Below are 12,713 nucleotides of genomic sequence, written 5' to 3' on the forward strand. Positions count from 1 at the left end.
CCCAGCCCTCACCTCCCAAATGTGTCACTCTGTTGGGTGCAGGATTTCCTGGAAATGTCAAGGAGTCAGTCCTGCTCTGCAGATCTTGGTGGGATCTTCTGTTGGAAGGGACCTCCAAGGATCATCTCATCCATCTCCCTGATGGATTCAGAGCTAAGCATGTTTTTAAGGGAATTTTAATCCCATTTTTGAGGCAATGTTGGTTATAAAATCCACCATGATCCTCGTGCAGGATTTTGCCAAGGGCAGATCCAGATGGGAGGATTATCCCAAAAGTTGGATGGAGTGACCTGAGTGGGTTTGGAGCTTCTGTTTTGTGTCCTAAAGCAGGGAATGCCCCTGTATTCCTGTGGGAACAGCCCTGGGTGTCCCAGCCTGGAAGGAGAAGCTGGTGTGCGGCTGGTGGGAAGGGAATTCCAGAGGTGTTAAGCTCAGGATCAGATCCTGCCAGGCACTGACTCAGCTGCCATGGATTCATCCCCTTGTTTGCTTCCAGCTCCTCCATTAACCAGTAATTAAAAGATCCCTGGAATTCCCTGGGGCTTCCTTGGTTAATGGGCTGCTCCAGGTGATCCAGGTGCTTCTCCACAGGTCCATCTGGAGGCAGCTCTGATCCATCTGCTCCTGCTCTGCCCTTGGAGAAGCTTCTCCTGGGCATTTTATCCCCAAATCCTTGTTTTCTGAAGTGTTTGAGGAGCATCAAACAGCAGCACCTCAAAGCCTTCATGGCAAGACCAAACCCTTCTTTTTCATCCCTCCAAATTCCCAAATGTTCCCTTTTGCCCTCCCAGTTTCCTTTGGGAAGTTTCCTGTTCTGGGAAGGTTCAGCATCCCGAGCTCTGCCCACAGCTTTGATTTTCTGGGGGTTTGGGTTTTTCCCCCAAAGTTTCTGTGCACACAAAGCCTTTTGCAGCTGGTGCTGCTTTTCCAATGGATTTCCACTTCCTCCCAAACTGGAGGGAATGAGTCACTGGCACAGACAGGACAAGAGGCTCATCCTGAACACATTCCCATTCCCAGCCCTGCCTCGGGATGCTGAGCACGGAGGGGTTTGTGTTCCAAGAATGGGCAATTAGTGGGGCCAATTAGCTGCCCAGTTTCTGGGATGGCAGGAAGGGAGAGGAGCAGCTGAGGATTGGAAGTTTCAGGAATGGTGGAATGGGAGAGGAGCAGCTGAGGGTTGGGGTCATGGGATAGTTTGGGTTGGAAGTGACCTTTAAAGGTCATCTCCTGGGCAGGGACACCTCTGGTGTCCATCCCACAGGACAGACAATGCTAAAGCAGAGCAGGGGATGTTCTGGGTTTAAATGTTGTCTGGATTCAGAGGAATAACTAGGAATGTCCTCAGCTCCCAGGAAAATCCACCCAGCCAGTGGGGAATGTTTCCCTGTGGGGGTCGCAGTTTACCCTTCCTTGCCTGTGGATCTTCTTCTTCTCCACCTTTATCTTCCCAAGGTAAAGTGGGAAAGGTGGCAAGGAAATGAAAATGGCAATTAGGGAACTAAAAATCCCTTTTCCCCCCCGGAACAAGGTGGGATCTTCAGTGTTCTGCTCAGACCACTTGTGCACCTTCAATGTACTGCCCAAAGCTTTGGGAAGCAAAGGCCTGCTGGAATATTCACTGCCCAAGTCCTTGGAATGCCCTGAACTCCTAATCAGGTGATTTATTTCCTTTCTGAATCCCTCCTGACCTTCCTCCCCATGGAAATGAGACAATTTGGAAGCGGCTCCTCCAGCACTGGAGATCCAGCTGGTTGCTCTGGCAGTAGCTGCAGTGCCTCTTCCCAAAATTCCTGAGAGAAATCCACAATCTTAACCCTCCCTTGGCTGTGCTGTGCCCTTGACCACTTGTCCTGTCCCTCCATTCCTTGTCCAAGTCCCTCTCCAACAATCCTGGAGCCCCTTTAGGCACTGGAAGGGGCTCTGAGATCTTTCCAAACCCTTCTCCAGGTGACCCCCCCCCCCCAGCTCTCTGTGCTGATTTAAAAACAACAAATAAAATCAACATGCAAAAAGATGCCCAGGAGCCAGAACACTTGTGGAACAATCAGGATGTTGGGATTTGGCCTAAAAATGTCACTGAAATGCTCCTTCAGGCAGAGTTTTGCCGTCCTGGAAAACGAGCAGTGATTTTATTCCACTCCAGTAAAGGTCACTGAGTTGCAGAGGCCTCACTTTGCTACAGGAGGTACCTCAGGAAGGGCTGGAGTTCCTTCTTTCCCAGTTTTCCGAGGGAATGTTTGGAGCTGGAATCATTCTGGGTCCCTCAGTGATGTGTCAGCTCGTGCTCAGCTGAGGTTGGTGCTGTTGAGAGGGAGCCTTGTCACCAGTGGGGCCTGGAATGGCTCTCAGAGCACTGATGGAATAAAGGAATCATGGAATGGTTGGCCTTGGAAAAGCCCTGTGGGATCATCGAGTCCCACCTGCTGACCCTCCACTAACCCTGTCCCCCAGTGCCACATCCACAGGGCTGGGAAACCCCTGCAGGGACAGGGACTCCCCTGCTCAAGGCTGGAAAGTCCTTTCCATGAAAGAATTTTCCTTAATATCCCACCTAAACCTCCTCACCCTGTCCCTTGTTCCCTGGGAGCACAGGGTTAGGTGGGACATTGGGAAGGAATTCCTGGCTGGGAGGGTGGGGAGTGACTGAGATGGATTTCCCAGAGGAGCTGTGGCTGCCCCATCCCTGGGAGTGCCCAAGGCCGGGTTGGAGCAGCCTGGAATAGTGGGAGGTGTCCCTGCCCATGGCAGGGGTGGGATGGGATGGGCTTTAAGGTCCCTTCCACTCCAGACCATCCTGGGATTGTATTCCTTCCGAATATCCCATCTAACCTGCCCTCTGGCAGTGGGAAGCCATTCCCTGTGTCCTGGCCCTGTCTGTCCTTGGCAGAAATCCCATTCCATCATTCCTTGGCTGTTTTTCCCAGTTCCTCCCCTCTTGCTCCTCTCACTGGAGGCTTTGGATGGATTTTGCTGGTTCACCAACTTTGTCCAGGTGTTGTTCCCTTCATTTCCTTGTGGTCTCTCCTTTCCTGGCAGGTTTTCCTTTTTCCTTCTCACTTTTCCTTATTAATCCTGGGTTTGGGTTTCTCCCATGAGTTCCTGGAATTGTGGTGCTGTGGATCAATCCAGGGGGAATCCTCCTGGAGCCTTGGGATCGTTGCCATCACAGCATCATTCCCGTGGGATGTGGCAGGAACAGCCTGTGCAGGACACAGAGCCTGGCCCAGCTCAGGCAAAAAGCCTTTTCCCAGTTTAGACTGACAGGGAGCTGATGGCTTTCCATGGAAGTGCCCAGTGATGGCAGGATGGAACATTTGGAGCTGGATCCCATGGGAAGGACGAGCCTGCTGGTCCATGCTGGGAGTTTTACTCTTCTCTCCTTGCTTTGCCTCTCATTCCTTTATCCTCTGCCAAAGGATTCCTTTAAATACATCCTCATTCCACTCTGTTTCTTTATTCCCTGTCTTTGATTCCCAGGTCATTTCCCAAAGTTCTTGGACAGGGAGCCGACCTGGGATGAATCCAACACCTCTGGGCTTCCCAATCCCGGTGGGAAACAGCCCTGGTAGCCCACACAAACAAAGCCAGAATTCCTTCCCAATATCCCATCGAAAACCTCCAAACTTCCTGCTTTCTTTTTCCACAAAGGAAACCTGTGACTTCTCCTGGAATTGTGCAGCTCTTTGGAATGGGAATTAAGATTTACTGCAGTTTCTGTTGCCTGTGAACATTTTTTTTTTTGCTGCCTGGAAACATTCAGTTAATCCAGGGGCTATTTTTGAGGGGAGAAATCCCCAGCCTTTGGAAAACATTCCATGGAATCTCCAGATCCAAGGTCAGGTGCAGAGCTGGGGCTGTAAGACATGGATGCCTCCCATGGATCCCAATAATCTCCCAGATGGGGGAAGGGAGATAAAACATCCCAGCATTCATTTTCCCCCCTTAATTCCAAAGGATGATGGAACTTCATTATCCAATATGCTCCAAATTGGGCGACCTCATGAAATCTCACACCCTCTCAATTTAATCAGGGATTAATCCCGTGGGATTGGAATCAGATAAAGAGGAAGCCTCAGATATTTGGGAGCAATTGCAGAAGGTAATAAAGAAACCTGCAGCTCTCTTTGTCCTCTGCAGCAAATGGGAATTGTTTGACCTACTTTCCTTTGCATTTTTCCTGCTTTTTCTGGGATTCACGACCCCTCCTGGGCAGCATCTCATGGCCAAGCACGTGGCACTGTTCCCTCCAAGGTGCTTTTGTGGCTTTTAATGCAGCACTTGGAGGCTGGGAAAGGGAGGGAATGGCTCAGGATCAATATTTAGCTCCTGTGTGGCAGAGAAAAGGGGGATTTGGGGTCAGCTCAGGGGCTGTTTGGGGCTGGGAGGGAGATTTGGCAGAGCCTTTTACCCCTCAAACCTTCACTGTCAGGATGTTACCCCCCCCAAACCTTCTCTGCCTGGATTTCACCCTTCCAAATCTTCCCTGTATGGATTTTTTATCCTTCCAGACATTCCCTGTGTGGATTTTACTCCCTCGAACTTTTCCTTTATGGATTTTACCCCTCCAAACCTTCCCTGATGGAAATTTTGTCCCTTCAAACCTTCCTTTTATGGATTTTTTATCCCTCCAAACCTTTCCTTTATGGGTTTTAACCCTCAAACCTTCCCTGTATGGATTTTACCCCTCCAAACATTCTCTATATGGATTTTTTGCCCCTCCAAACCTTCCCTGATGGATTTTTTACCCCCCCAAACCTTCTCTGTATAGATTTTACCCCTCAAACCTTCCTTGTCTAGATTTTATCCCTGCAAATCTTCCTTCTGTGGGTTTTTTACCCCTCCAACCTTTCCCTGCTGGATTTTTTACCCCTCCAACCTTTCCTTTATGGATTTCATCCCTCCAAGCCTTCCCATATGGATCTTTTTAACCCTCAAACCTTCCCTGATGGATTTTACCCCTTCAAAGCCCCTTCCAGAGCCTGAAGGGGCTCCAGGAGAGCCTGGAGAGGGATGGGGGACAAGGGATGGAGGGACAGGACACAGGGAATGGCTTCCCAGTGCCAGAGGGCAGGGATAGATATAGAATTATATATAAATATGTGTCTATAACCCTCGTGGGTCCCTCTGAGCATCGAATTTCCCCTCCTGCTCTCAGGCTCAGCCTCTGGCTCTGTGAGGCTTCCATGTTTTCCCACATTGTGCCTTCCCACTCAAATCCTCCTCCCACATCTTGGCATTTTTAGCCCCAGGAGCTTCACCCAGTGGGTCCTTCTTCCTTTGCTCAGAGTGTTCGATTCCAGAGGGAACTCCAGTGGAATTTCCCAGGCTTGGCTTTGGCAGGATGTACCTTTTTGTCTCCTTTTAAACTCAGCTGGGTGGTCCTGAGGAATATTTGGAGTTCAGCAAGAGCAGCTTTGATTTGGGAACAGACAGAACCATTACATTTGGCTGCAGACTCAGGAGTGACGAGATCTCAGCACCTTTTTTTTTTCCCCATAAACTGATTTTCCTCGTTCCATGGGGATTCACCTCTCTTTGTCTTCAGCCTGAGCCCTTTCCTAACCATATGAATCCCATCTTTCCATCAGGGTGTATTTTTGGAGGTCTTGCAGCATCTCTTGCACAGGTTGGGAGGCTCTGGGAGCTGCTCCTGTTCCTCCTCCTGTTTGTGATTTCCCAGGGACAAAGGAGCTTTAGGAGCAGTCCCCAGTTTGTCTGGGAAGCAATTTCTGATTTCCATATTAATCAAAACTGGCTTTGCCTTGGTCCTGCCCTAATCCTTGGACCAACACAGGAGGAGATTACACCCTGCACATGTCGGCAAAGCAATTAAAATCCACCCACAGGAATGGAGGGGAAGGAAAACCACCTTTTATTCCCTGAGCTGAGCAGGGAAAAGCTCCTGCCCTGGAATTGTTGGGGCCTTATTGGCTCCTGTCCCTTTAACCACCTTTTATTCCCTGAGCTGAGCAGGGAAAAGCTCCTGCCCTGGAATTGTTGGGGCCTTATTGCTCCTGTCCCTTTGAAGTGCCTGCTGGAAGAGGCTTTAATATTCCAAGGTTAAACTACTGCTGTTGCAGTGGATGGGAGGGTTGTGTGTGATGGGAAGAGGCATTTCAGGAGACAGGGATTGGCTGTGGAGAGCCTTGGGTTTGCTCTTAGAGAGCTGAGGGACTGTTAATGGATGGATATTCCAGGCTCCCAGCCTCTGGAAAAGGGAGGCCAGGAGGCAGAGGGCAGGTGGGGCACGTGTGGGTGCCAAAGGTTCTGTTTGGAGGTGTTGGACTGCAGGGATTTGGGAGGTTTGGGGCTGGAGAAGTGGCTGCCAGGAGGATCAGGAGAAATGTGGTGGGAATGGCTTTGGGGGAGCTGGGGCTGGGGGTATCCAGGTATTCTGTGGATGCATCCTGGGTGGGAAGGGAGGTGGGATGTGCCCAGAGGGGGGTTTGCCTTGGCTCTGCTGGATCAGGGTGGGTGAGGTCAGGGGTTGGATGTGGAGAGAAAGGCGAGTTGGGATGGGATGGGATGGGATGGGACAGAACAAAGGAACAGAGTAGAACAGAATGGAATGGATTTGAATAGAATAGAATGGAATTGGAATGGAATGGAATAGTATGGAATAGAATGGAATGGAGTGGGATGGGATGGGATGGGATGGGATGGGACAGAACAAAGGAACAAAGTAGAATAGAATGGAATGGATTTGAATAGAATAGAATGGAATTGGAATGGAATGGAATAGTATGGAATAGAATGGAATGGAGTGGAGTGGAGTGGAGTGGGATGGGATGGGATGGGATATAACAGAACAAAGGAACAGAGTAGAGTAGAATGGAATGGATTTGAATAGAATAGAATTGGAATGGAATGGAATATAATGGAGTAGAATAGAATGGAATAGAGTGGAGTGGGATGGATGGAACAGAATAGTATGGGGTAGGGTGGAATAGAATAGTATGGAATTGGAATTAGAATAGAATGGAATGGGATGGGATAGAATAGAATAGAATAGATTGGAATTGGAATGGAGTGGATTAGAATGGAATGGAATGGAATTGGAATGGAGTGGGATGGAATAGCATAGAATGGAATGGGATGGGAGGGAATGGGAGGGAATAAAATGGTTTCAAATAGAACAGAGTGGAATTGGAATTAGAATGGAATGGAATAGAATAGAATGGAATGGAATAGAATGGAATGGCATGGCATGGCATGGCTTAGCCTAGCCTCACCTAGAATAGAATAGAATAGAATAGAATGGAATGGAATGGAATGGAACTGGAGTTGGGCAGGAGCTGGTGGGTTTCCCGTGAGTCTGAAAAACAGGGAATCTCTTCCCAGCTCTTGACTGGGAAATGAACAGCCAGACCTTGGGATGAGGGATTTTTGTGGGCTCTCTCCTGACAGAACTCTTGCACTTCCAGTCTGGTGGAATTTGGGTTTATTTGTAATCTCCTGATTCCAGAGCGGAATGTGGAGTGCAAAAAGCAGCAATGGGAAGCAGGACAGTGTTTGTGCTTAATTAGCCTGTTGATTACTGATGAATTGATTGGTTCCTGGGCAGTGTTTATTCCATTAATCCTTGATCATGCTCAGGAAGCAGCAGCCCTGGGGATTTGGGCTTTGGCAGCACACCTGGAATACCTTTTTGAGCTGTTAAATTCAAGCATTTGAGCTGGAATGAATAAATAACAATAAAAGTACCGTGTGGTTTTTTGCCATCATTTTTCCAAGCGAGTCCCTTGTTGCTTGTCCTGGGAAATTCCTGTCTGAGGAGGCACCTCTGGCACCCCAAAACTCAGCACTGGGGACAAGTCCATGTTTAGCTCCCCCAGCCCCACAGGTGCTGTAGGAACAAACTGTCCTGTGCAGGAAGCAGCGACTTGTTCCAGAAAACATTTTTAAAAAGGAATTTCCTTTCAGTTTTCCAAGCTGGGAAACATTATTGGATAAGGCTGAGCCACAGTTTAAGGAAAATTGCAATGACTTCTTTGTTACACTTTCTGAGGAGCAACAAACCCTTTTATTTCATCAACCTCTTCCTTTGGGCTCAGCAAGCCCAGAGTGAATTCCATAATAACTGAAGGAGCAGCAGTATGGAATGAATAAAGGCATTTTCTGGAACTTTCCCTCCCTGAGACTTGTGCCAGCACAGTCTGGATGTGACACAGGGCTCTGGCTCTGGAGTGACACTGATTGACAGGGGACAGTTCTGTCACTGGGGCTTATTTCTTACCATCTCCCACTAATGGCTTTGGACAGTTGGGCTCCTCCAAATGCCTCCCATTCCCAGGCAGCTGCTGTAGGGCCTGGCAGCTCTGTGGGGCTGGAATCAGGGTGGAAATGGGAATCATCTCAGGTTTTCCCTGAGCAAGAGAAAATGAGGGTAATCTGTGCCCAAAACGTGCTCCTGGAATTTCCTGGAGAGCTCTCAGGGCTTGTAAAGCCTCCAAATTCCGTGGCCTGACAAAGGCAACAGCTCCAGGCTGATCCCTGGCACGGGGCAGCCCCAGGGGCCCTGTGCACATTCCTTGCTCTCCTGCCTCATTCCCAGGAAACCAGGAGGCTCCAGCTCCTCAGGGTCCATCCCCTTGTCTTTGACCTCCAGCTGGGCAAAGCTCCTCCAGGCAGGCAGGACCTCATTGTGTCAGCACTGGGACCCTCTGGAGTGGAGACAAACAGACCATGGCACGTGTCCAGCCAGTACTGGAGGGTTCCTCTCCATCCCCTTCCATGCCAAGGGCACCTCTGCCATTCCCAGGACTCCCAGGAGTCCTTTCTAGTGAGTATGTGCAGTTTGAAGGAATTGGTCATAAAAAGAGGATGTTTTTTTGCAGGATTCCTGTGAGGTTTGTCAGGTGTTTGTGGGTTTGTGCTGAAGGTTTCAGACCTGTCATATTTTTGATATTTTGATGTTTTAAAGTATTAAAAAAGGGGAGCATGACTGGAGTGCCCAGTAAATCTCTGCACCTTTTCTGGCAGTGGCTGATGGAAGGAGGACTCTCCAAGGGTCACTTGGTCACTGCTGGGTTGGCTCAGCTCCAGGATGGTGTCCAAGGGCACAGACTGTGGCAGGGAAGCTCAGCAGTGCCAAATTCTCCACCAGAGAAGGAGGATTAATGTGCCCTGATTGGTCTGTCCAAGGGATTTATTTGTGCAGGAGCACAGGAGAAGGGATGGAGTTATCCAGCTGGAGCTGTTTCCAGCAGGGAGGACCTGCAAGAAGTGGAAGGAAAGCAAAGCCAAAGGGTGACCTGAGGGAATGGCTGGAGCTGTTTCAGGGCAGGCTTGGGTGGGATCTCAGGAAAAAATCCCTCTCCCAGAGGGTGGAGGGCACTGACCAGGCTCCCCAGGGCAGTGGGCACTTCCAAACCTGCCAGAGCTCCAGGAGTGCTTGGAAAATCAGGCATGGGGTGGGATTGTTGGGGTGTCCTGGAGCTGGACTGGATGATCCTTGTGGGTCTATTCCAGGGATATCCCTTCTCAGGATATTCCAGGATTCTCTGAAAATGGAACAGTTCCAAGTGGGGAGGTTTTTGTCAGTGGAATCCATGGAGAACTAGAACTTCCCCTGGAGTGGGAGCTGGATCAACCTGTGCCCTGGGAGTGGATCAGCCCCTTTCCTGGGAGCTGGATCAGATCCTTTCTGGGAGATGGATCAGATCCTTTCCTGGGAGCTGGATCAGATCCTTTTCTGGGAGATGGATCAGCCCTTTTCCTGGGAGCTGGATCAGCCCCTGCCCTGGCTGGGGGTGCCCTGTGGGTCTGCCCAGCCCTGCTCAGGTGATTCCCACTCCAAGTGAAGCTGATGGAAAGGGAATCCTTTTCCAGAGTGCCCATTCCAGCCCCTCCTTTGGCTCCGAGGGCTTGGAGCTGCCCTGAGAGTTCCTTCCTTCCTTCCTTCCTTCCAGGTGGCCTGGCAGGGGATGGGGGCCCTTGTGCAACCAGGAGTGAAAACAAGGCCTGTCAGCTTTTCCTGCAGCATTCCTGCCTTCCCTTCAGCTCTGGATAACGGGAATTCTGGGCACAGGGCTGGGTGCTGAGTTCTGCCAAGGGGAACCTTCCCGAGGTGCTTCTCCCTGGCTGAGCTGTGTACCCAGAGTGTGGGTTTCCTCAGTGCTGTCCTTCCAGTGCAGGGCACATCCCTGTGTTCTGCAGCCTGGCACTGCCCTCGTTCCCAGAGGAACAGGGATGGGATGTGGGTGCTGTCACATGGAGCACATTCCCATCCTTCCCACACCCCGATTCCCTCCCGGCTGTGCCATTCCCTCTCTGCTCACAGGTTGGTTGTTGCTTTGCACAGGGGTTGTCCTGGCTCTCTGCTGGCAGCAATCCCATGTTTTTGGTGTCATTCCAGGTTATCCCACGGGCTATCCCACGGCTGCCCCTGCCTACAACCCCAACATGTACCCGACCAGCAGCCCCGGCTACGCCCCAGGTAAGAACCCCCCTGTGGATCAGGCAATTCCAGCAGTTCCCAGGAGCTTCTCAGCACAACCTTTGTTGGGCTCTTCCCTTCCAGACTCTGCCATTCACCTCCCACTGGGAATGTTTGTTTCCATTGCCATGAGGTAGATGTGGATATGAATCCCAGGAATTCTGCAGCCCTCAGTGCTGGGATATGGGCACACTGATGGCACTGATTCCCTTCCCCTTCCCTCTGGGTGTCCTCCTCTCCTTCTTCCACGTTCCAGCTGCAGGAATGTCAGCAGCTGTGTCCTGGCTGGGCTCTGGATCTCCTGGGCTGTGCCTTTCCTGTGGCACTGCCAGGCTCTGAGTCTGTCCTTCTGTCCTTCACACCTCCCAAAAATGGCTCTTCCTGGACAAAAACTTGGGAATTCTTCTGCCTCTTTGACAGCACCAGCTGCTTCCTTCTCCATAATGTCTCAGTTCCCCTCAGCATTCCCAGTTTGGCCAGTTGATTCCCTCCTCCAGTGTGGCCACTGAGATGTGTCTCCCTCTTCCAGTTTTCCATGAAAGCCTTGCCAGGCTCTGTCCTTTATTCCCTTCTCCCCATCTATCCTGGGAGACCTTGGAGATACAAGCTCTTAATTTTGTGGGAAGGTCTTGATTCCTGTCCCAGTACCAGTTTCTGGGGGATGTTTGCTGATGTTTGAGCCCCAAAACAGGATAAATTCTTCACCAGTTTATTCCAAAGGAGCCATTCCCAAGGTTCCATCAGCCAAAGGAGCTCTGCATGAGGCAAAGGGGTGAGTTGGACTCCATGATCCTTGTGGGTCCCTTCCAGCTCAGGATATTCTGGAATTCCCTGAATTCCTTTCCATTCTATGAATTCATTTCCATCCTCTGGAGCTGCCCAACCACCAGGGGGTCCCAGGTGGGTGTTTTGGGGGCTGAATGTCCTGTAGGGCCTGGCAAGGCTTTCCGAGGACAAATATTCCCATTGTTTTGAGGCACACAGGCAATTAAGCTTATCACAAATTTTGTACAATGCTTGGGGCCTTATCCCTCATGAATAAGGTTGGCAGAGGAATCCTGGAATGCTTTGGGTTGGAAAGGCTCATCCAGTTGTCTCTTCCATTTCAAATATGACCAAAGGTGCTGTCAGGGAAACCCTCCGGTCCCAGCACTGCAGACCCAGAGCCCCCATGGTGTGCCCAGTTCCCAGCTGGATTAACCAGATAAGGAATAAAAGCTCTGGATTTTATTTATTTTGAGGTGAGAGGCAAAACCCAATGCAGAGGACACTGTTTGGAGGTGGCCCTTAAATGGTGTTAATTACTCATGGCTGGCTTGTGACCCTGTTGGCTGTAGCTCTGCAAAGTCCCAGGAGATCCAGTGTCCTGGAAGCCTCCTTGGTTAACTTTTTGTGCAGCTTCAAGTGATGGATCCTCCAGGAATCAGGGATTTAATGTCCAGTCCCACCCCCTGCCATGAGCAGGGACACCTTCCACTAGACCAGGTTGCTCCAAGCTCTGTCCAACCTGGGTTCTGTTGGTCCCTCCTCAAATTCCACAAGTTTGGCTCTTGGAATTCCTCTGGATTCTTTTGCTTGGCATCATAAGTACTTTTTCACCACCTGGGACACAGGAAGACCTGCCCAAAGCCACTGCTGTCCTTCCCAGAGTTCCTAAGGAGCACCCAGTGCTGGGATGGGGCCATCACTGCAACCACTGGTGGTACCTCCAGGGGTTTTCCTGGGAATAAAACACTTCACATCCCAGGCTCAGCCTGTTTTCCAGCTGGGAATCACAAGGCCAAGGGCAGCCCTTGCTGGTGTGGAGGGACAGAGTTGGCCGGTGGTGTGTGGGGAGGGCTGGTGGCCACACAGCTCCGTGGAGCTCCCTCAGCTCTGTTGTTGTCCACAGAAGGTGGGGGTGGAAGGAGAAGAGCAGCAAATCAGTTCCATGGGCGTGGGGATTTGGCTCTGCCCTGCTGTGTGTGACACCTCCTCTCTGTCTGCCCCCAGCCACCCTCCTGATGAAGCAAGCCTGGCCTCAGACCTCCTCCTCCTGCGCCACCGAGGGCACCTTCCACCTCCCGGTGGACACGGGCACCGAGAACAGAACCTACCAGGCCTCCTCTGCAGCTTTCAGTGAGCACTCCTTCCCTCCTGGACTTTGATTGGCTTGCTCGGGGCCCATCTGGGGCACGGATTTGGGAATGGGTTATTTAGGATCATATCTGGGTTGGGAGGGAACTTAAAGACCACCTTGTTCCAACTCTCCTTCCACTAGATCAGGGCTTGA

General features: G+C 50.8%; 1 protein-coding gene across 1 annotated transcript in view; it reads left to right on the forward strand.

Annotated features, from left to right (window-relative positions):
* FAM168A (family with sequence similarity 168 member A) overlaps positions 1-12,713 on the forward strand; it is a 59,952-nt gene that overhangs the window by 41,192 nt on the left and 6,047 nt on the right. The window contains exons 3-4 of the mRNA XM_071564776.1: positions 10,361-10,441; positions 12,434-12,559. Of these exons, the coding sequence (XP_071420877.1) occupies positions 10,361-10,441; positions 12,434-12,559 (207 nt within the window). The remainder of the gene's footprint in view (positions 1-10,360; positions 10,442-12,433; positions 12,560-12,713) is intronic.

The sequence above is a fragment of the Pithys albifrons genome, chromosome 1 (genome assembly GCF_047495875.1).
Source record: "Pithys albifrons albifrons isolate INPA30051 chromosome 1, PitAlb_v1, whole genome shotgun sequence".
NCBI classification, from domain to species: domain Eukaryota; kingdom Metazoa; phylum Chordata; class Aves; order Passeriformes; family Thamnophilidae; genus Pithys; species Pithys albifrons.